The sequence below is a fragment of the Alligator sinensis genome, unplaced genomic scaffold (genome assembly GCF_000455745.1).
Source record: "Alligator sinensis unplaced genomic scaffold, ASM45574v1 scaffold1159_1, whole genome shotgun sequence".
Lineage (NCBI taxonomy): Eukaryota > Metazoa > Chordata > Crocodylia > Alligatoridae > Alligator > Alligator sinensis.
The window spans coordinates 201,133-221,558 of record NW_005842942.1 but is presented as its reverse complement, the minus strand read 5'-3'; the positions used below and the strand labels follow the sequence as shown (position 1 = coordinate 221,558).

The 20,426-nt window shown below is 42.9% G+C and overlaps 1 protein-coding gene across 3 annotated transcripts in view; it reads right to left on the bottom strand.

The window, feature by feature from the left end:
* Positions 1-20,426, bottom strand: part of LOC102376414 (collagen alpha-6(VI) chain-like) — a 108,674-nt gene that overhangs the window by 77,760 nt on the left and 10,488 nt on the right. For all 3 annotated transcript variants that reach the window (XM_025192547.1, XM_025192548.1, XM_014526024.2), the window contains 4 exons: positions 12,726-12,811; positions 9,412-9,999; positions 6,657-7,253; positions 4,708-5,331 (listed from right to left, as the gene is read on the bottom strand). In XM_025192547.1, the coding sequence (XP_025048332.1) occupies positions 4,708-5,331; positions 6,657-7,253; positions 9,412-9,999; positions 12,726-12,798 (1,882 nt within the window). In that variant the 5' untranslated portion in view covers positions 12,799-12,811. The remainder of the gene's footprint in view (positions 1-4,707; positions 5,332-6,656; positions 7,254-9,411; positions 10,000-12,725; positions 12,812-20,426) is intronic.

Sequence of the window (20,426 nt, the reverse complement as noted above, 5' to 3'; positions counted from 1 at the left end):
CTCTTTCCTGCCTATGCAGGGGGTCGGACTCGATGATCTATTGAGGTCCCTTCCGACCCTAACATCTATGAATCTATGAAAACTAGGTCTGTAACTAAGATTTTTTATTTTTTTAAACAAATGGAAAATTAACAAATTAGTAGCAAAAACTAAACTGAAGAGCTCAGAAATGTAAATGGGGGCAGAGGGGACGTAGCATTCTTTAAGTCAGGACTGTCAAACACATGGTCCATAAGCTGGATTTGGCCTACGGAGCAATATGATCCAGCCTGCGGGTCTCGGACCAATGCCATGCACAGCATGTGGTGCACAGAGCCAGTTTGGTGTGCAGGCTGAGCCCAGTACTGTAATGTATGTGGTGCAGGGGATTGATCTGGGACACATGCTGCATGTGGTGCCTGTACTGAACTGGCTCCGTCTACTGGCTCATGGGCTAGTCTGAACAGGCCACACCAGAGCCAGAGTTCAGGCCTGGTCCAGCAGGGCATTGCATGTAGTGATGCACCCAGAGCTGACCGCCTGTGTTACATACAGCACATGCCAGCTCATCCAGCCTGCACGCTATGTGCAGCACGCCCCTGCCACACTCCAGGACATATAATGCATGCAACATATGTGTTGGACCAGGCGCCACAGGCACTGCTCACAACCCAAGGGGTCAGCACAGGGTGTCCTGGCACACTGGCTCCTGTGCACACAGTCTGGGACCCAATCCTAACTGGCACCACAGCCAGCACACAGGGCTGGCCCAGTAGGGTGCCATGAGCTGCACGCACCTCATGCCAGCCCACAGGGCCATACACAGTACACTGCATGCAACATGAGCACTGGAGCAGAGCTGACACATGCTGCATGTGGCCCAGAGGGCCAGCACAGAGCACACACTGAACATGGTGCCCTGCTAAACTGTCCTGCATACTGGCTCTGCTGAGGCCCAGTCTGGCCTGTAGCCCAGCGTAAATGGGGTTTACTTGCAAACTTGGAACTAGACAAAGAAATCCACTTTATAGGGAAGGTTTACAAAATTGTCCATTATCCCAAAGAACACAAAACTTCTGTTTCCTTCCTAACCACCTCAGGACAGGTGAAAAGGACAAACATAGCCATTAAACTGATGCTGAAAGAGCTTGTCTCCATGGATGGGAATGACTGGGACATTTACAGCAAATGAAGTCACTCCTGGTAGTGCAAAAATTGAATAGCTTTCAAAGTAATAACAAGCAGAGGAGTGAGAATAGCAGAACAATTCCTGTGGGAAACTAGCTGTGCACCTAATGAAGGGACTAAAAAAAATGGATCTTTTTCATACAAAAGTTTCAGGAATACCAGAAAAGGGACGTCTTATGTAGCTGCAGAATTGGAAAATTTAAATATGTTTTGACAAAAGGGTTAAAAGAAACTATTGAAAAGCAGATAACTAGTTTCATAGTAGCTAGGGTCAGAAAGGACCTGAACAGATCATCTAGCCTGACCCCCTGCCACAGGCAGGAATCAATGCAGGGTTCACAAGACCCCAGACAGGTGATCGTCCAAACTCCTCTTGAATTTGCCCAAGGTAGGGGCGAGGAACACTTCCCTGGGAAATTGGTTCCAGATGTTGGCCACCCTAACTGTAAAATATTGCCTCCTGATCTCTAACCTAAACCTATTCTCCATCAGTTTATTACCACTATTTCTTGTCACCCCAGGTGGTGCTGGGGAGAAAAGGGCTCTACCTATTTGCTGTTGATCTTCCCTGATGAGCTTGTAAGCAGCCACCAGGTCCCCCCTCAGCCTCCTCTTGCTGAAGCTGAACAGATTCAGGTCCCTCAGTCTCTCCTCATAGGGCCTGTCCTGCTGCCCTCTCACCAAGGGAGTGGCCCTCCTCTGAACCCTCTCCAGGCTGGCCACATCCCTTTTGAAGTGCGGCGCCCAGTACTGGACGCAGTACTCCAACTACAGCCTGACCAAACTCGCATAGAGGGGGAGTATCACCTCTCTGGGCTGGCTTGAGATGCACCTTCGGATGCATGACAAGATATGGCTGGCCTTGCTGGCTGCGGTCTGGCATTGGCGGCTCATGTTCATCTTGGAGTCAATAATGACTCCAAGATCCCTTTCCACCTCTGTGCTTTCAAGAGGGGAACTCCCCAGCCTGTATGTATGCTGTGGATTCCTTCTCCCAAGGTGCAGCACCCTGCATTTGTCTACGTTGAACCCCATCCTATTCTTGTCTGCCCACTTTTGTAGTCTGTCTAAATCTAGTTGCAGCCTCTCACCCTTCAAGTGTGTCCACCTCGCCCCACATCTTAATGTCATCAGCAAACTTGGACAGTGTGCTTTCCACCCCCTCGTCCAAGTCGCTGATGAAGATGTTAAAGAGCGCGGGCCCGAGGACCAAGCCTTGGGGGACCCCACTGCTCACATCTCACCAGGCTGAGTACAACCCGTCCACCACTACTCTCTGGGTGCGCCCCGTCAGCCAATTTTTTACCCATCCAACTGTGCAGGCATCAATGCCGCAGTCGCTTAATTGATTGATGAGGATGGGGTAAGAGACAGTGTCAAAGGCCTTCTTAAAGTATAGAAAGACTACGTCCACAGCAACACCATCATCCAAGGATTTAGTTACTTGGTCATAAAAGGCAATCAGGTTGGTCAGGCAGGACCTAACTTTGATGAACCCATGCTGATTGCCCCAGAGCATGATCTCCCCTGCAGGCCCCCACAGATGTGCTCCTTGATGATTTTCTCCAAGATCTTCCCAAGCACAGAGGTGAGGCTTACAGGCCTATAGTTACTTGGGTCCTCCTTCCTCCCTTTCTTGAAAATTGAGACCACATTAGCCAGTTTCCAATCCCCCGGCACCTGGCCAGATGACCACGAATGCTCATACAGCCGGGCCAAGGGCTCTGCGATGACCCCTACCAAATACCTCAACACCCTAGGGTGGAGGGCATCTGGACCTGCAGGTTTAAAAATGTCTAGCCCTTCCAGAAGATCCCTAACTACATCTGCACTGACTGAAGGCCTGACAGCTATCCCCGAGATTGTCCCTACCTCTGCTAGGTGGGATGTCCCGGTCCCTGTTCCAGAAAACAGGCAAAGAAACTGTTAAAAATATCAGCTTTCTTGTCTGGCATAGCCACAAGACTACCGTTTGTGTCTTGCAGGGGCCCTACATTGCCTGGTGCCCTCCTCTTGCTCCCAATGTACTTGAAAAAGGACTTTTTGTTGTCCTTAATCCTGGACGCTAGCCTGAGTTGTATCTTTGCCTTGGCCTTCCTAATAGCCCTCCTGCACTCCCGGGCCAAGGAGGAGTACTCCTCCTTGGTGATAGCTCCTCCCTTCCACTGGTCATAGCTCCTTTCTCACGATATACCAGGACACAACCTCTCATAGATGTTTTAGTTATTCCTGTCTTGTAGATAAACTGAGTTCCTCTGTGTTTGAATTTCAAGTTACTGAAAACAAGAACAATGTAAATACATTTCATTGAACAAATCAACATAACCTGTTTATAGGTAAAATCAGTCATCTGAAAACTTAAAACTTGTCCCAAAACAACATGTGGCTTATCCTAATACTACTAATATGAAATTGCACTTTTCAATCATTAGAAGAAACCTAAAACTTGTATCATTTAAAAGGAAGTTTTGAGTAGAAAATTTTTCTTCTCTGTTACATATGAAAGCTCACTGCCCAAAGGCCACTGATGAATGGACCCAAGACCACCAAGTGATTTAACTTCTATATCCATGCCTGTGCCTTTGCTTAATACTGTATAATTTATATGTACAACTGTCATTCTGAATATTTCCACTTCAAAATGGCTACATTTGGCCATCATGGTATAGCCAGTTTATCACTGCTGCATACTTTTCTGTTAAAATATACAATACTATTTATCTAACTCTTTGAAAACTATAATGCATGGCTCCAAGAGTCTGTTTACTTTAAAAAAATCTGTTGTATGCAACATGTGTAACTTTGGTTAAGCCAGTGGAGACTCAATCTTTTTAGATTTAAGGCACCTATCCTCAACTTGTGCGAATTTGCCAGTACCCCCAGTTGAGAACCACTGTTGTGCTTCCTCAGGCTTATCTCAGTGGTTTCCAACAGCCCTGCCCACCTACTTTAAGTTTCAGACAACTTCAGTGAGGCTGGAGAATGCCCACATGCCACAGCCCTTCCATGCCTGACTGTGCACCAGGCATGTGGGCACTTTTCTCTGGCCACTGCAATAGCATCAGGGGTGGTGCCCACAGTATGACACCCCTGAGGATGTTGAGAATCACTGGGTTCATCTGTATAACAACACAAGTAGAAATTAATGAATTAAGAAAGCAAGGAAAGCAGTGTAGGCCGAAAAATTATTTGTGGTGTTTATGGGAAAAATGAAGTCTACCGCAACCTTTTAATTGGAAGATTCTGAAAGAGGTAGAGGAAGAGGAAATCCCAGTGTATGACAAACTTCTGTGAACTGACAGTTTCTCAATTCCTTTAACTAATTCCTTTAAGTACCATTCATAAGTAGAGGTCCATGACACCACACACTAACTTGCTATGCCAAACCTGCTCAGTATCAGTTTCCACATACTAATATTGAATCCTGATACTGTCATGCTTGATAACTTGTCAGAGTTAAGCAATGAAATCCAGTATAGCTACTGAATTTCCCCTGATATGCCTGAGCAAAATTCTGGGCCAGACTGACATGTTTCTTACCTTTTTTCATCATTCGTGTTTGAACTGGGATCGCAAAACTTTGTACCATCATTTCACTACAAATCCATTTCTTAATTTTCCTCCCAATGTTTGATAACTGCAAAAAAGATTCTAGGTTGGCAACATGTTTCCTTGTGGGGTAAGATGCAATTTTGTTCAGCTGGCTACTCTCAAAGGCATTCTGGGTACCCACGACGTAGATATCAACTCCACTGCGTCGTAGTTTAGTAGCCGACTTGGTGAAATCATCCAAGGATTGGCCACCAGTGATAACCACAGCTATCTGCTGCACTCCTTGTTTTTTCCTGCTACCTGCTTTTCGAGTAAAAACATCTTTCCTCAGGAAATCTAGCGCAGCACCAGTGTATGTTTTCCCACCACGATAGGGCAACTTCTGCAAGTAGTGCAAGATTTCCAATTTGTTCTCAAATGTGTCCAGAGTGAATTCCAGTCTTGGTTCATCACTGTATAGCACCAAGCCAACTCTTACATTATTGGGGCTGATATGCAGTGCATTGATAATTGTGAACAGAAAGTCTCTTATCAGCTTAAAATTCCTCAGTCCGATGCTGCTGGATTCATCCACAAGGAACACAATATCTGCTATGGATACAGTGGCACACACTGGAAGTAAACAAGCAAAGAAGAACAAGATAACTAGATTATTGTAGGTCAGAATGTAGGATCCTTAACAGATACAACTGGATAATTTATTTAAAGAAATAGCTTAAGCAGTGCGTTACATGGATTTGGCACAGAATACCAGATCCCAATGCCTATAGGGTTCAAAGTTGCTTCTCATTCTCATAGTCCAGACCTAACTTTATAACGGGCCTGAATCATCTGACAGATCTTAAATAGCTTCCCAGGGCAAAACTGGAGGAAGTATTCAGATTGGGCATCAGATTGAAACCAACACAGTAAATCCAAATGCTCCAGGGCATTACCAAAATTGTTCTTTGCGGTCTAGTCCAAACTATTTCCATAGCACAGTGGCTGTCAACCAGGGGTACATGTACCCTTAGGGGTACTTAAAAAGGTCATAAGGGGTACACAGAACTGATGTGGCCAATGATATAGCAGATTGAGGATTGAGGCCCCAGTGGTGTGGGAGGGAGTGGGGCTGGGGTAGTAGCAGGGGCTGCCCAGCCAGGGCAGGGTGCAGGACTGAGCTGCACATGGGGGGGGGGGTGCAGCTCCTGCTCCCCATGCCCTCCCAAGGGTGCATGCCCCTGGATCTGTATGCGGGACAAGGGCAGGCTTCCACTGCAGGCTGGGGCTGGGGCCAGGGCAGCGCCAGGCTGTTCCTGGTGGGGGTGTTAGGCCAGGCTGCACTCAGGGCAGGCAGCAGTGGTGCTGGGAGGTGGGTGCATGCAGCGGCAGGAGCCACCCCCTCCCCCCACACCTCCCGAACAAACTGCTAGGGGCTCTGCAGCACCTGCCCTTGTCCCAGCCCCAGGCCTAGCCCCACTCCCTCCCTCACCATGGGGGCCTCAATCTGCACCCCACCCCCAGCCCCTTAAAAACAAGAACAAAAAATATAAAGGAGTACATGAGCTGAAACTTTGAGACAGAAAGGGTACACTTGTTTTAAAAAATTGAAAACCCTGCTATAGCAGCTTTCTAGAAACAAAAGTAATTCACACTAAATATAAAAATATTTGTGCAAAAATTTTGTCTTGCAACAAGCAATTTCACTGAACCAATAACAGGAACTCAACAGTTCAAATGAGGGCAGAATTTCATTTCATAAAACCAATGTAGATAAGTATTAGCAACTTTAAGTATACTGATATCACATCCACACTGCTGTATGCTGTCACTCTGGAGCCTTTCACAAGCCCTAAATTCAGTCATCTACATTCTACCCCAGTTATGAATAAACTATAGAGCTCTCTCATATATGACCTGGTTCAAGCTGATGTTGTCACTCTGGTGACATACTGTACCTTCTGGCATCTTCATAATTTCATGGTGTTGCTGAACTGGTGGTTCCAAAATGTTAATAATGTCCTGATGCAGCTGACTGATGCTGTCTCCTTCATCTACCTGGTAAACCCAGGGGGAGGTGGCAATCACCTCCATTTCTTGCCTGTCAGAATTCTGGACACCAATTGAGATGACCTTCACTCCCATCTCTTTCAGCTTCAGGGCACTTTCCAGCACTTCATCTTCTGATTTAGCAGATGTGATGACCACTGCAAACTGAGGAGTGCCTTGGCTAAACCGGCTTCCAGCATCTTCTGTGAAAAAAGCTTCACATAGAAACTTCAGGGAACTTCCTGTCTGTAAAGGGCCCCCCATGAAAGCAACATACTCCTGGATATGGTTAAGCACATCTTCCTTGTTTGCATAGGTGTTCAGAAAAAACTCTCCCTGGCTTTCTGTGCTATATTGGGCCAGGCCAATCCTGAATTTATCCATCCCAATGTCTAGCTGCTCAACAACGTGGTAGGCGAACTGTTTTACTTGCTCAAAGGTGGAAGATCCCATGTGCACAGAAGAATCAACAAGGAAAACAACATCTCCATAGTGCTTTGTAAATGCTGCAGAAAGGAAAAAAGTAATAAATGTGTTATAGGGAGGGATACTATCAACCTGGATTCAAATCTAGCTTTGGACTGTAAACTGAACTGAAACTAAACTCTGTTCATCTGGACCAGTGGTGCTCAATCTCTGGCCAGAAGAGGCATGTCATCTGGCCCATGGGGCTCCCCGCAGGTCCTGAAATTTTGCGGAAAGGTTGCCAAATTTCCAACACCTGTAGGCCAGATGACATCACTGTGTGTGCAGAGCCAGGCCATGAGCTTTATTTGGCCCCAGAGCTGGGGTCTGATCTGGCAGGCAGGACTGCATGCTAGACAGGGGACCAGATGGATGGAGGCTGGCTGGGTTGTCCCCCCACATACTGAATTGTGCCCTGGCTGCATGTGCCAGATTGGATCCATGGACTGAACCTGGCTCAAAGACCAGCCCTGCATCACTCACTCATCCTGCGGAGCCAAAAGGTTGAGCACCGCTGTTCTAGACTATTTTAAACTGAGAATTCTGCAGAATAAAATTGGTGCTGAACTAAGGCCAATATGGTATGACCACTGTTCCCAGAAACTCTTATGAAATAGAGAAATGTTCTGTGAATTGGTGCTAGTGAAAAAAAAAAAAAAATCACATTTTTGGATGATCTTTACATCTGAGGGTAGAAATAGATGTCACCTGATGTTGCATTTGTGCTGCCATAAAAGTCTTTATGGTGGCACAAAGACTAAGAAAATAGATGTCCCTACCCTTTGTCACACCACATCAAAGGCTAATCGGTGGTGGGACAAAAGGTAGTAATAGATGCTGCTGCTTTATTAAGGCAGACATCTATTTGCTCTATGGTGGAAGAGTCTAAGCAACGCAAGCAGCCCAAACTCTCCAGCCACTCCAGGGAAGCGCTCTGGAAGCTTGAGGAGCTCAATCCTATGTATCCAGGAATTCTCCCACAGGACCAGGCCCCTCAATCTCTTGCCCTACCTGCCTGGATATCCCCACTGACAGAGGCGCACTCTGGGGAATCTTAGGGTGGCTCTCTGTAAGCAGGGAAAGTCAGGGTTACCCATTTATGGAGGTTTGCCCTAGGATCTCCTGGGTCACCTTAAGCAGGGAAAGCTTGTTCTAGAGCTTCCCTCCACTGAGCTTCTGTTAAATCAAAGCCTGTATGTCCATTTAACATATGTCTCTTATGAATAGGGCCTGGTTTAAATCACGAGCCCACCTCGCAGCATGGCAGCTCCTTTAACCTGGAGTTCCCCCCATGTGCCCTGCTCCCCCACTGATTGGCAGAGGGGCCCTGCCATTCACTCCTGATGGCTGGGAGGTGAAAACCATGGTTTTAAATCTGGTGCTGTTTTTGCCTCCTGTCCGGTCAGCAGCAAGCAGCTGGAGGCAAAAACTGTGGCATATATACAACTACGGTTTTCACCTCCCAGTCATCAGGAGCAAGCAGCAGGGCCCATCTGCTAAATCAGTGGCAAGAAAGTGGGGATACACGGGAGGAAATTCCAAGATTAAAGGAGCCACTGCACCGCAAGCTGTGCCCGCAATTTAAACTAGGCCCTACTTATGAGAACTTTTTTCCATTTAATGGCATTATCCCCCTAAGATGCTTACCTAAGCACTTCAAAGTCTTCAATATGTTCATCTTCACAACAATCCAGTTAGTTAGGGAAGCTGCCATTATGCCCTCTGATCATATGAAGAACTGAGGCACTGAGGCCTCTGGCAGACAGTTTAAACATTAGTTTAAACCTGGAATCGGACCTTAGGAATTGTATCCTGGATCCCAACAATCACACATCCTACTATGCCAGATATTCAAGGTTTTTAGCATCTGGGAAAAACTTCCTCAGATTTCACTGTGTCAGTGCCACACCCAATCCCAAATGTGGAGCTGAACAGTATCTTCAAAGGTCCCAATGCATGACTTTAAAACATATGGTTAAGTCATGTTGACTATAATGGAAATAATACAAGCTAAAGAAACACTTTTCTGAATTGGCACCTTAATCAACATTAACTCAACCGGTTTCAGAAAAGTAACATAAGGTCAAACTGGTGCAAATCAGATTAAAATAAAATCAGGATATATTTTTCACCTTTTACTTACATAAGTACATCAGAAAAACTTCTGAAATGCTACCACTGGAAAGATAATTTATTTACCTTGAATCTGGCTCTCAATTGCAAAGCACATTGTTTGCAAAAGGCTAGTGGAGAGATCTTGAAGTCCATCAAAACTGTCAGTACGAAACAGAAACTTCTTGAAAGGCCTGCTGGAAATTTTCTTAAGCTCAGTAGGATCCCGGTCATTTATTCCAACCACATACAAAGAGATGCCTCTGACTTTCAGCTCCTTGGCTTGTGTTCTGACCTCATCATTAGATTCCCCAACAGAAACCAGTATGACCACCTGAGGGACATTTTCCTCAGCTCTGCTACCAGCAGCTCTAGTGAAATATTCTGTCCTAATGAAATCCAGAGCTGTTCCGGTGTAAGTTCCTCCACTTCTATTGGGCAAATTCTTTATCTGTTCTAAAATATCACTTTTCAATGAATATTGATTCAGCAAGAACACTTTGTATGGCTCACGGCTGTACTGTGCCAATCCAACTCTGACCTGATCATTACCAACTTCAAGGCTTGAAACCAAAGTGTAGAGGAAGTCCTTCATCTTCTGAAAGTTTTCCTGGCCAATTCTTGATGAAGTTTCCACTAAAAATACAATATCCGCTGAGGTGGCTTTTCTGCAAGCTACACAAGAAAGGTGATAAAAGGTGAATGAATAGTTAAGTTGCTTTTCATTGATTTCATAGCTATCTTCATACACAAGGAAAATTTGACTTTTCCTCCTACAAACTGAATTTAAATTGTTATCAAGCTGATTAGTTTTGATGCAACCATGCCAGAACACTCTTATGGATGTTTTCATACTATAAACAGATACTTATAGGAATACACTGTGGGAAGAGGGTACATGTTAAAAGCTGGACAACAAAAGGGATAAGACAGACAGTTGAAAATCTTGGTCTGGCTGCATTTCATAGCTGTCAATACTTCATCTATGAATACAAATGTATTGGGTCCAAAGGTTTTTATGCAACCCAAATGGTCATAACCCTCCCACCAGTTGCTGAAGATGTTCTTTCCATATACAAGACCATCACACAGGGCTAAAGACCTAAAACAAAAATCAAAGTGTTGGGAGTGCTGTAACACACCTAAGGATAGATTAATTTGACAGTCTTGCAATTAAAAAAAAACTTGTGAGTAAATTTGCTACCTGCAAATACAAGTAGAAAATTGACTTGCAAGTACAGATTTCCCTCACTTTACGCGGTACGTGCGTTCCTGGAAAAAGGTGCATAACTCTAATTTGCATAAAGGGAACCTACTTTACAATGTAACAAATAGGGATACTTTCCAAGATCTTGACCATAATGACCCCCAGACCCATTTCTACCACTTTTACAAGACAATTTTGGTACTCACCAACAGCAAACAGTAAACACAAGCACAGGGTGGTGGTGAATGTTACCATAATGGGGATGGCAACTACAGAAATACATGTCGTAGACAACGAGCGAGGAGTTTCCACACAGGAAACTATATTTTGGTGCTTGTCACTCCTACAATGCACCACACAAAGCAGCTGACTGTGGGCTTCCAACACACCGATCACATAAGAGTGAATTTACCTCGCATATAATGAATATTTTTGGTATAAAAAGTGTCATCACATAAGAGCAAATATGCACATACCGAACCTGCATACAGCGAGGGAAACCTGTATTTGATTTGCACAGCATTGCTTTGTAATGGAACAAGTAAAGCTGGCAATGTTTTATTCCCCAAATATTGTCAACTACTGCAATTGCACATCTGTACAAAGCAAGATTGTTCCTTGGTTTTTGAAAGCAATGAACATCACCACAAATAAACCAAAAGCTATTGGACCACCATTTTTGGTAAAATATATATGTTATATTACTGTATTTACTCAAATCTAAGGTGACCCTGAATTTATTTATTTGTTATAATTTTCCAGGTATAGAATTTAATTATAAGAGGGCTGTCAAATCCTACTCTGGCTCTGAGCTGATGTGACAGTAAGGGGAGAAAAGGGGAGGAGCAGGGCATAAGCTGCAGAGGTTCAAGCAGAGTGGGAACAGGAAACTGCTGTTGGTCTGACTCAGTAGCTGTCTGCACCCTCCCCCACTCCCCACATTATACAGAAAACCCTGTTAATTTGAAACACAGAAGACAAAAAAAGCTGTCATTGAAATAAATATCTACACACAAATGATCATTTTAACTTATTGCGAACTGCTATGTTTCCACACGAGTACTCCATAAACACACTTTGGAGCAGTATTATTATACTTACTTATGCATAGTACAAACTGTGCATGATATTAGCCCAGAACCAAAAGGCTTATGATCTGTCATAGTTCATTGGGTTGGGCTCTAGCAGAGTCAACAGCATTTCAAGCCATGGTGACAGCCCAGCACTGATCAGTATGTGTGCTCCCCAACAAAGGATGCAGGTGCCAATTCCCCACTCAAGACTGGAGCCAGGTGTTGTTGTCACAAGTCCTAGGACCCTCCAAAAATGTATATGCAGATCAGGTGCATGGCCACTTGGTCCGGCCCCAGTGGGTGGGGCTACATCAGTCACATGCAATGGCCTGAGAGAGGGGGCAACAGAGCCTCTCATTTACATAGATGTCTAGTAATGTTTGGCAGATATAAGGCTGGTGAAGAAACAGGAATCATTGGAAACGGGAAAGAAAAGCACTGCTTAGCTGTGGGAATGAAGTAGAAATCAAAATATATTTGATGTAGTGGTTCATTATGAGTTGAAAAAGAGTCAATGCTGAGGGGGACTGAGTACAATGGGCCCTATATCTTATTCAAATGGGCTGCATTAACCTAGCCATGTGGTGGGTTTCCATCAGTATGTTTGACCAAGATAGGCCAGATGTTGTATGGGCATGTTCAGTGTGGGCTGCATTCAGTTATTTTCACAGATTGTTTCCAGGACTGTACAGTACTGTTTGTGACAGTGGTTTAAAGATAGGAATGTATTTAATGGGTTTTCCTGTAAAGAAATGTAAGATGAGGGGCTTTTTTCTCATGCTGATGGGGAAAAGACCTCATCTTATATTTGGGAAAATAGGGTTTGTTATTTATTTATATATATACATACATACATACATACATACATACAAGTGAAATATAAAAAAATAAAATGTGTGTGTATATATAACATACTGTATTACACACACACACACACACACACACACACACACACACACACACACGTACGTCTGTAGTACTCCAAAAAATTAAATGGCACCAGCTCTTTCACAGATACAGAGTTAATAAGAAGCACAGGACCAAATCTTATTTCCAGGAAGGGCAAAGGAAGGTTTGTTATTGACCTCAGTGGAAACAGGAACAAAGCTATAATGTATTACCAGTTGTCTGTGCATCAGTGAAACAGAAGGCAGCTGCGAAGAGAAGAATAAGAAGTAGTTTGCAGTTATCCATTCTGAGATCTTCCCTAGAAAAAAAGAGAAAAAATCCCATAAGAAACACAGAATATATCAAGATGCCTCAAGGAATTTTTAATCGTGAAAAAGACAGCTTATAACTTCTTAATTAATTTAAGGACATAAGCTCTGCAGTTTATTTTCCCTGTGCCTTGCTCTTTAAAAAGCTCCTACCCACCGAACAAACAACTACTTTCAAATGCAGATTGATCAATATTTGAATCAATAATAATAAACTAATTGGAACAAGAATGGGCAAATTCAAATATTTCTGTGTTGAAGAAAATTCAGGTACAAATCAGTGCTGGCTCAGAGTATCCCCATTCCTATTTCTTTGTCATACTTAAATTCTGATTGCTACAAACAGTTCTTTAACTTCAGATTTTCCTCCTTCACTAGAAAGAATGAAGATTTAGGAGTCTGAAATCAATGTGTCTAGCTCCCTTATTTGGTTAAATATTTGGTTAATTGTACTTGGTGGCCTGTGGTTTAAATGGATATTATAAAAACAGGGTCAAGTTTAGAAATGGGATATGCCAGTGGAGCGAACGATTGCTAATGGCAAAGACTTCTCCCTTGATGAATATGCATAAGTGAAATATTTTGCAATTCAGTACTAGCAAATAACCCATCTCTCACAAGGAAATTACAGCCACATATTGAGCAAAGACACTGAAAATAAGTAGTTTGGGGCAGGAAAAAAAACATGATTTTTAAGACCTTTAGAGTTTATGCAGTGTAGTAAATGAATAGTTAAAGGAACAAAAAAGAAATACTGAACCACTGTCCAGAAGGCTAAGCTTGCAAAAGTAGATAGTTCTGAAATATTTCCTATGCTGTTTTTTCTGTGAAGTCTCTGAAGAACAGCATCTTCCTCTATCCTTGCTGACTGGTTCCAGCTGCCTGTTCTCTAATTCTACCCTTAAGGTCTGTCCTGGATCAAAACTGAGCAGTACAGCACACAGCACAAATGGAATATGGAAGAAAGTATATCTGGTAAAACACAAAATAAGCAGCCTGGGTTTTTCTTTAGAGTAATATGAGCAGAGCGGAGTTAGAGCGGCAGGTTCCATCAAGAAAAGAAGGTAAAATAAGGTGCAGAGGCTCTTAATTCTATGGCCTGTATTATACAAAACTATATAATACAGTGGTCTCGTCTGGCCTCCACATTCTCCTAAGTCTTTGACCTCTGTAGTATGATTGTCTGCTGCATCCAAGCCTGCCAAAGCCCTTCCTCCCACCAGACTTATGGGGTTGGGAGGATTCAGTATATCAGGGAAGAGGGTGTCTATGGTAAGAGGTGAAGGACCTAGGAGCTCCCATGCTCTGATCCCCTCCCAGCTTTGCAGCTAGTTTAAATCCAATTTCTCATGGCTGCTAATGCTGCTTATATGTTTATACAGGCTTCCCAATAGCAAATACCTCAAAATGAAACGAGATTTAGGAAGAAGCAGACCAACCATCCCTGCAAAATGCAAAAGAACAGGCAAAGATGGGAAACGAGTTCCCTACTGATACCTAGGCTCCTCAGGGTGGGAGCCATGGTCCCAGCCTCTCCACTGCACCATGCCCTTCCACCTCAAACAGAGTAGCAAGGAAGAAATTCCCATAAGAACAGCATGAAGCTTGAAGTTTATGAACTCAACAGCATGAAGTTTATTAACTCTTTATCTGTCTCCCCAGGGGTTTTCTGTAGAAGGACAGAATATGGTTCAAGCCTTTTCTGCAATCCTTGTCTGAGGTAAAATGTAGCAGCGTTTTATTGTTATTTTCACATTGCTGTTTAACGTAATCTTTTTAATGGATAAACCTCCCGCTACAGACGTATATTTGCCAAGACAAATCATAAAATGTCAATATATCTACCACATGCACTAGACAAAAACTGAAGTACAAAACCCTAAAGACAAAACAATTTCATGGATACGATAGTACAATAGCAAATATATATATATATATATATATATATAGTCTGCCAGCATCCTGGAGATACAATTTTCCTCTGCATTAATGTATGGGCAGACAGTCTGAGCTGAATGCTCAAGCAATTAATCAGAGTAATGTGCCTTCTTTTCTGACAGATGTGTCTCTTTACTGCATATTAAAAACTGTATCATCATACAATAAACTTCAATATTCTTAACTTTTTGTCCACCTTAGGACCACCAAATTACCTTCAATTCATAGATGTTAGGGTCAGAAGGGACCTCAATAGATCATTGAGTCCGACCCCCTGCATAGGGGAGAGCACCACCTCCCTTGGGAGCCCGTTCGACCTTGGCCACTCGAACTGTGAAGAAGTTCTTCCTAATGTCCAGTCTAAATCTGCTCTCTGCTAGCTTATGGCCATTATTTCTTGTAACCCCCAGGGGCGCCTTGGTGAGTAAAGCCTCACCAATTCCCTTCTGTGCCCCCATGATGAACTTATAAGCAGCCATAACGTCGCCTCTTAACCTTCTCTTGCGGAGGCTGAAGAGGTCCAGGTGCCCCAGTCTCTCCTCATAGGGCTTGGCCTGCAAGCCCTTAACCATACGAGTGGCCCTTCTCTGGACCCTCTCCAGGTTATCCACATCCCTCTTGAAGTGCGGCGCCCAAAATTGCACGCAGTATTCCAACTGTGGTCTGACCAGTGCCGGATAGAGGGGAATTATCACCTCCTTTGTTCAATGTCTTGCCAGATCCCATCATCCTTTCTGGGTACAAAGAATTCCAGGATTAAGGTCACAGCAACAAACTTTAGGTGGCTACTAGTTGAGAAGAAGTGGTTTGTAGGTGAATGGCAAATGGATACTGCAGGACGGGAGCATAAGATGGTAAGGAAAGCCAAGTGCCATGGTCTTGTTGTTAGTAAGAAATATATGCAGTTAAGTGTTAAACAGTTAGCTCACCAGGGAGATCTGGTTTGGGTCAAAGAAAGAAAGAGAGAGCACACATGAAAGCACACATGCAAAACAGAATCAATTTTACACTTTTGTCATGTAATTCAGAGTTTACTGCACGCTGCACTTTGGTCAACCACTTGGTGAAAGAGAATTCTGCCCATAGTCTCCACACATGAGTTCGCAAGCCTGGGCACTAGTAAACCTATTCTACTTTTTGTCCTGCTTAATATCTCATTCATAAGAAACCTTTGCCATCTGCAAGCAAGCATGGGTCTCAGTGAAAAGGACAACCTAAAAGAAATAGCCATTTTCTTGAGTATTATAGGACCTAAAGCTATTAATGTTTTAAATAGCTTGCAAATGTAGTATGAGAAGACAAGCCATACACCTGTAGTAAGTAAATTTTAGGAATTATCCCAAATAAAGTGAAACTTTGGAATGACACAGGCTTTATGTGAGTATCCAAAGGATGGACAATCTTTTGTCGAATTTGAGTGACCTCAGGTTAATGAGTCAGACATGTAATTATGGCATTGTGGTGGGGGGATGGGGGTGTACACCCATGGGGAAAATTGTCTGTCTGGCATCTGGGGGAGGTCAGAGGGCTAAAGATAGCCTGGTCATGGTGGGGGGAAAGCAGGGGTAGAAAAAGTGAGGCCCTGAGGCTGGGGCAAGCAGCGGGGCTTTCCTCTGAATATGTACACATGTTTGGATTAGATCAGGTGTGGATTAGCCATGGTTCACGTCCTAGGTGAACTAAAGTTAGATCAGGCTTCTTAGGGCCGTGTTACATGGAACACTTTGCATGTGTTAAATGCTCTTAAAATGCCAGTGCCCATGTATTCAAACATGAGTGCTTGCATATAATATCATAGCAAAGCTTTTCGAGTGAAGAGCATCTCCAGATCCTATTATACAATATGAGTTAACATGGGACTGTTTCATGGAGATAATACAATCAACAGAGGTCTGATGATTGTGGGTCCCAGCCACAGAACTGCATGCGAGTCTGGAACTGGCTCTGGTAGGACCTGGGGTAAGACCAAAAATCAGCTGATTGTTGACACCAGATATGGGACTGCATCAAAGTCTCAGACTGGCTCCAGAGCAGTCCCTGGGCTGGGACCAAAAATCTCTTGTTTGTCAGTCCCAGCCCCACAACAAGACTGGTGTGATATGTGGGCTGAATCTGACAATCTTTGATTGTAGTAAGTATGACAGTGGGGCTACTCAGAACACATTCTAATTTTTAACTTACTATAGTAATGCTTACTACGATCTCAGATAAAGCATGTGCTAAGTGTCCCAAGTGGCAAGGCTCTTACTTTAAATAGGTGAAGGAGGCATCATCTCTCAGTAAAGAACTTCCATTATGCAGAGTACCATATGATAAGGTATCAATAAAACCTGTTTAACATGGAATTATGTCTTTGAAGATCATGACTAAAAACGTTTGAATAGGAACCGAGGCATGAACTATGAGATTACCCGTAACAGGCCAGCAAGCAAGCAAAACTTTCAGTTAAAGGACTTACAAATTGCAACAAAAAAGTGTTCAAAAAGACTTTCATTGCACATGATGCTTAAATTGCACAACAGTTCTGTATAAAGCAGAACAGAAAAGAATGTCCATCTGGAGAATTAAGACCAGCAGAGTACAAAGTATGGCATGACTCACAGATAAAGGCAGGAAACAATACATTGTTTTCACCATAATTGAACATATTGTTGTCGGTATCAAGTGTTTATTTGGTAGGCCAACTGGTGAAGAGAATATTATGACAATTTTTATCATATAATAGTAAGAACTGCAATGATGGTAATGAATACAGTCTGGTTAACAAATCAACACTATTTATAGTACACTTATTCAGCTAAATTTCTTTAGAAAGATAAACAGTTTACTCTGATTATCCATCTACAGCAGCTGCCAGGATTTGATGTCAGTGGAATGAATGTGCAAAGAAGCTGAGTTTTTATATTGCCACAAAGCCTTCACCATGTGTTACATCCTTTGTAACTGACTCCAAGTCAATTGACTTTTTTCTGTTCTGAGAAACCCCACAATAATTTTCCAGTCATGGGACTATTGAAGCCAGAACCAGGCACTGGCAAGGGTCTTGTGTACAGGCCAGACCCTTGGAGACATTTGGTCTGTCTTATTCTGCTTGCTGGCCTATTGGGCATCTGGGGGTTCCCCAGATAGAGAGGAATTCCTGTATGGTACACAGCTTGCATAGGAGGTGTGTTGGCCTTGAAAGGATAGGACCAAAGAAACATATTCTACCACCTCATGATAACCAGGATGGTCTCAAAGGTACTGTTAGATTGGTAGTAATGTGTGTTGTTCTACAAGCTGATCTGTCATGCAGGGGACTGAACCAGCTCTTAGTTGACAACAGAATGGGGAAATAAAATGGTGCTTTAGAGCAAACTTTTCTCCAACCTTATATACCGCACCAAGAGCAACTCTATCAGACCTATGGATGTGACCTCATCTCTTAAAGGTTCTATATTTCTGATATGATACTGAAAGAAATACATGTAAAGCTGTGAAGACAAACTCAAATTTTCCTTTCATATACCTCTTTGACAGTTTAACCCAGAAGAATAATGTATTCTGGAATATTGCCCGTAGTTATTAACATCAGACAAGGAAACAGATGTAAAGGTACACCGAGGCTGTCGAACAGCAGCCATGAGCTGGCCTCTGCCTTGCAGCATTTGGAAGGTTTCCAAAGCTCAGTGGCATCCACTAGCATGCTTCTCACAAGGAACTAAGCAAAATAGACTCTGCCACTGTGTGGAATCTGAGCAGAATCTGGTAATAGATTACGATAATGTGAAAATCATTCCCCTAAGGATTCAAACTGTTGCCCCATAGGACTGGCACTGCAGAGCACAAGAACCTTGGGTAGCTATTTACTATAAAACTTTAATCCAATACATTAGGCTTTTTCATATTTCTAAAACAAAACATGACTCATGACCTTAATTCCCAGATACAGACTAAGAGCTGGCAAGGTTTTAATAGAGAACTATTGGGAAAAGATTTTTTTTTTTTTAAAGTCGCATACAAATCTAGTTTTATTTCAGCTTCATACCAATTCTGCCAAGAGCCTCAGAGGCACTTTGATAAGTGCCTGATTCCAAAAGCACCTAGCACCTTAGACTATGATAACCTGCTATACATTCAGGTCTCACTGAACCTCTGTATGGCATTGCCTAAGGAGAGATCTGATCTCCCAGTCTGTATGTTCTCACCATTATGTCGCATTACAGCTGGCTTGGTTTTAACCTCTATTAGTTTTTATTATGACAAAATAAGCCATGTGTGGTTTCATGCACTACTTTATAGTATTGCAAGTATGATTACCAAGTGGCTGTTGGAAAGAAGAACCCGTGACTGCCAGGGAGAAGATGAACTAAAAAAGACCTGTTTCCCCTTTAAATTACAGGAATAATTGGATTATTTATACAAAGAAAAGCATCCAAAAATCTATCACCTCTTTCCAGATGCAGAGTGAGACACTCCTGTCTCCAGACATAACTCAAAAATGAAAATGAATACTAAGGGAAGCTATGGATGTATTTTAATGGGGAATGCATTATTATAAACAAAACCAAAAAAATAAAATAAAATATAAGCTTGAAATGTGGGAAAAGTCGGCGGGGGGGGGGGGCACTAACAACCATGGTACAGAGAGGGGCAACCTTAAAGGAAAACTCCAGTATTTTCAAAAAAACCGAAACAATTTTATCTGGGTACTTAAACCTAAATGTTTTCATGGTATCCATTACAAGATTTACTTAGGGTTATGGTAGAAGGACAGCAAGCATCCTGAATCATTTGTTCCTGCACAGAAGTCTTTGGCAAGTCAAGGAATATGCTAATCTGCTGAGCAGGTCAGTAATGAGCTGTCAGCATTTTAAAAAGGGCATTAGCAATATTTCCCATTTTGGTCTGGGGAAAAAATTCAAAATTCACACTGGTACCAAGTGTGTGTACTTCTGGGATTTGTATTATGAGAAATTTAATAATCTATTCGGGGAGGGGTTTCCTTCTGTGAAGAACACGGTCTCAGAACAGTTGCCAAAGTAACAAATATGATTAATTTTCATTTTGCTAAAAATGTTTATACTTTCACCCTGAAAAAAAAACCAAACAAGTGCTTACATTCACTTGGAGGTTTGCATGCATCTATCTTGATCTGTCTTTTTACTCTAATCTCTGTTCATTACATTGAAATGAATGTTTCATTGCACTATTTGTCTGCAATAAACAGATTCAATTATACCATAGAAAGCAATACATCTGGAACACGCATGGCATATTTATAAAATACTCGGACATTTTGCATGCTGCCATACAAAAACACAGGCTATTCCAGGGTCCCAAAAGCTGTTCTTGGAGAGGGATATAAAACACTGGGACATCTGGTCTGTTACTAGATTTGCCCATCCCTTTGGGGTACACATTTATTAGAGTTATGTTTCTGGGGTCACTGTAATTCTGTCAATGTGCTGCTTGTGTCGCTTGTGTTTCTATATGGACTTGTATCTCTCCCTCCTGCAAGTCCTCACCCACAGTGGAGCTACCTTGCAGACCTTAGTTTCAATGGGGTGGGGTTCCTCCAGCTACCAAATCAATTGAACACATACAGATGTGCTCTGTTAACCTGAGGCAGGCCAGGTTGCATGGAACACATGGGGCCTGGCTCATCACACCCCTTATTTCAGCAGG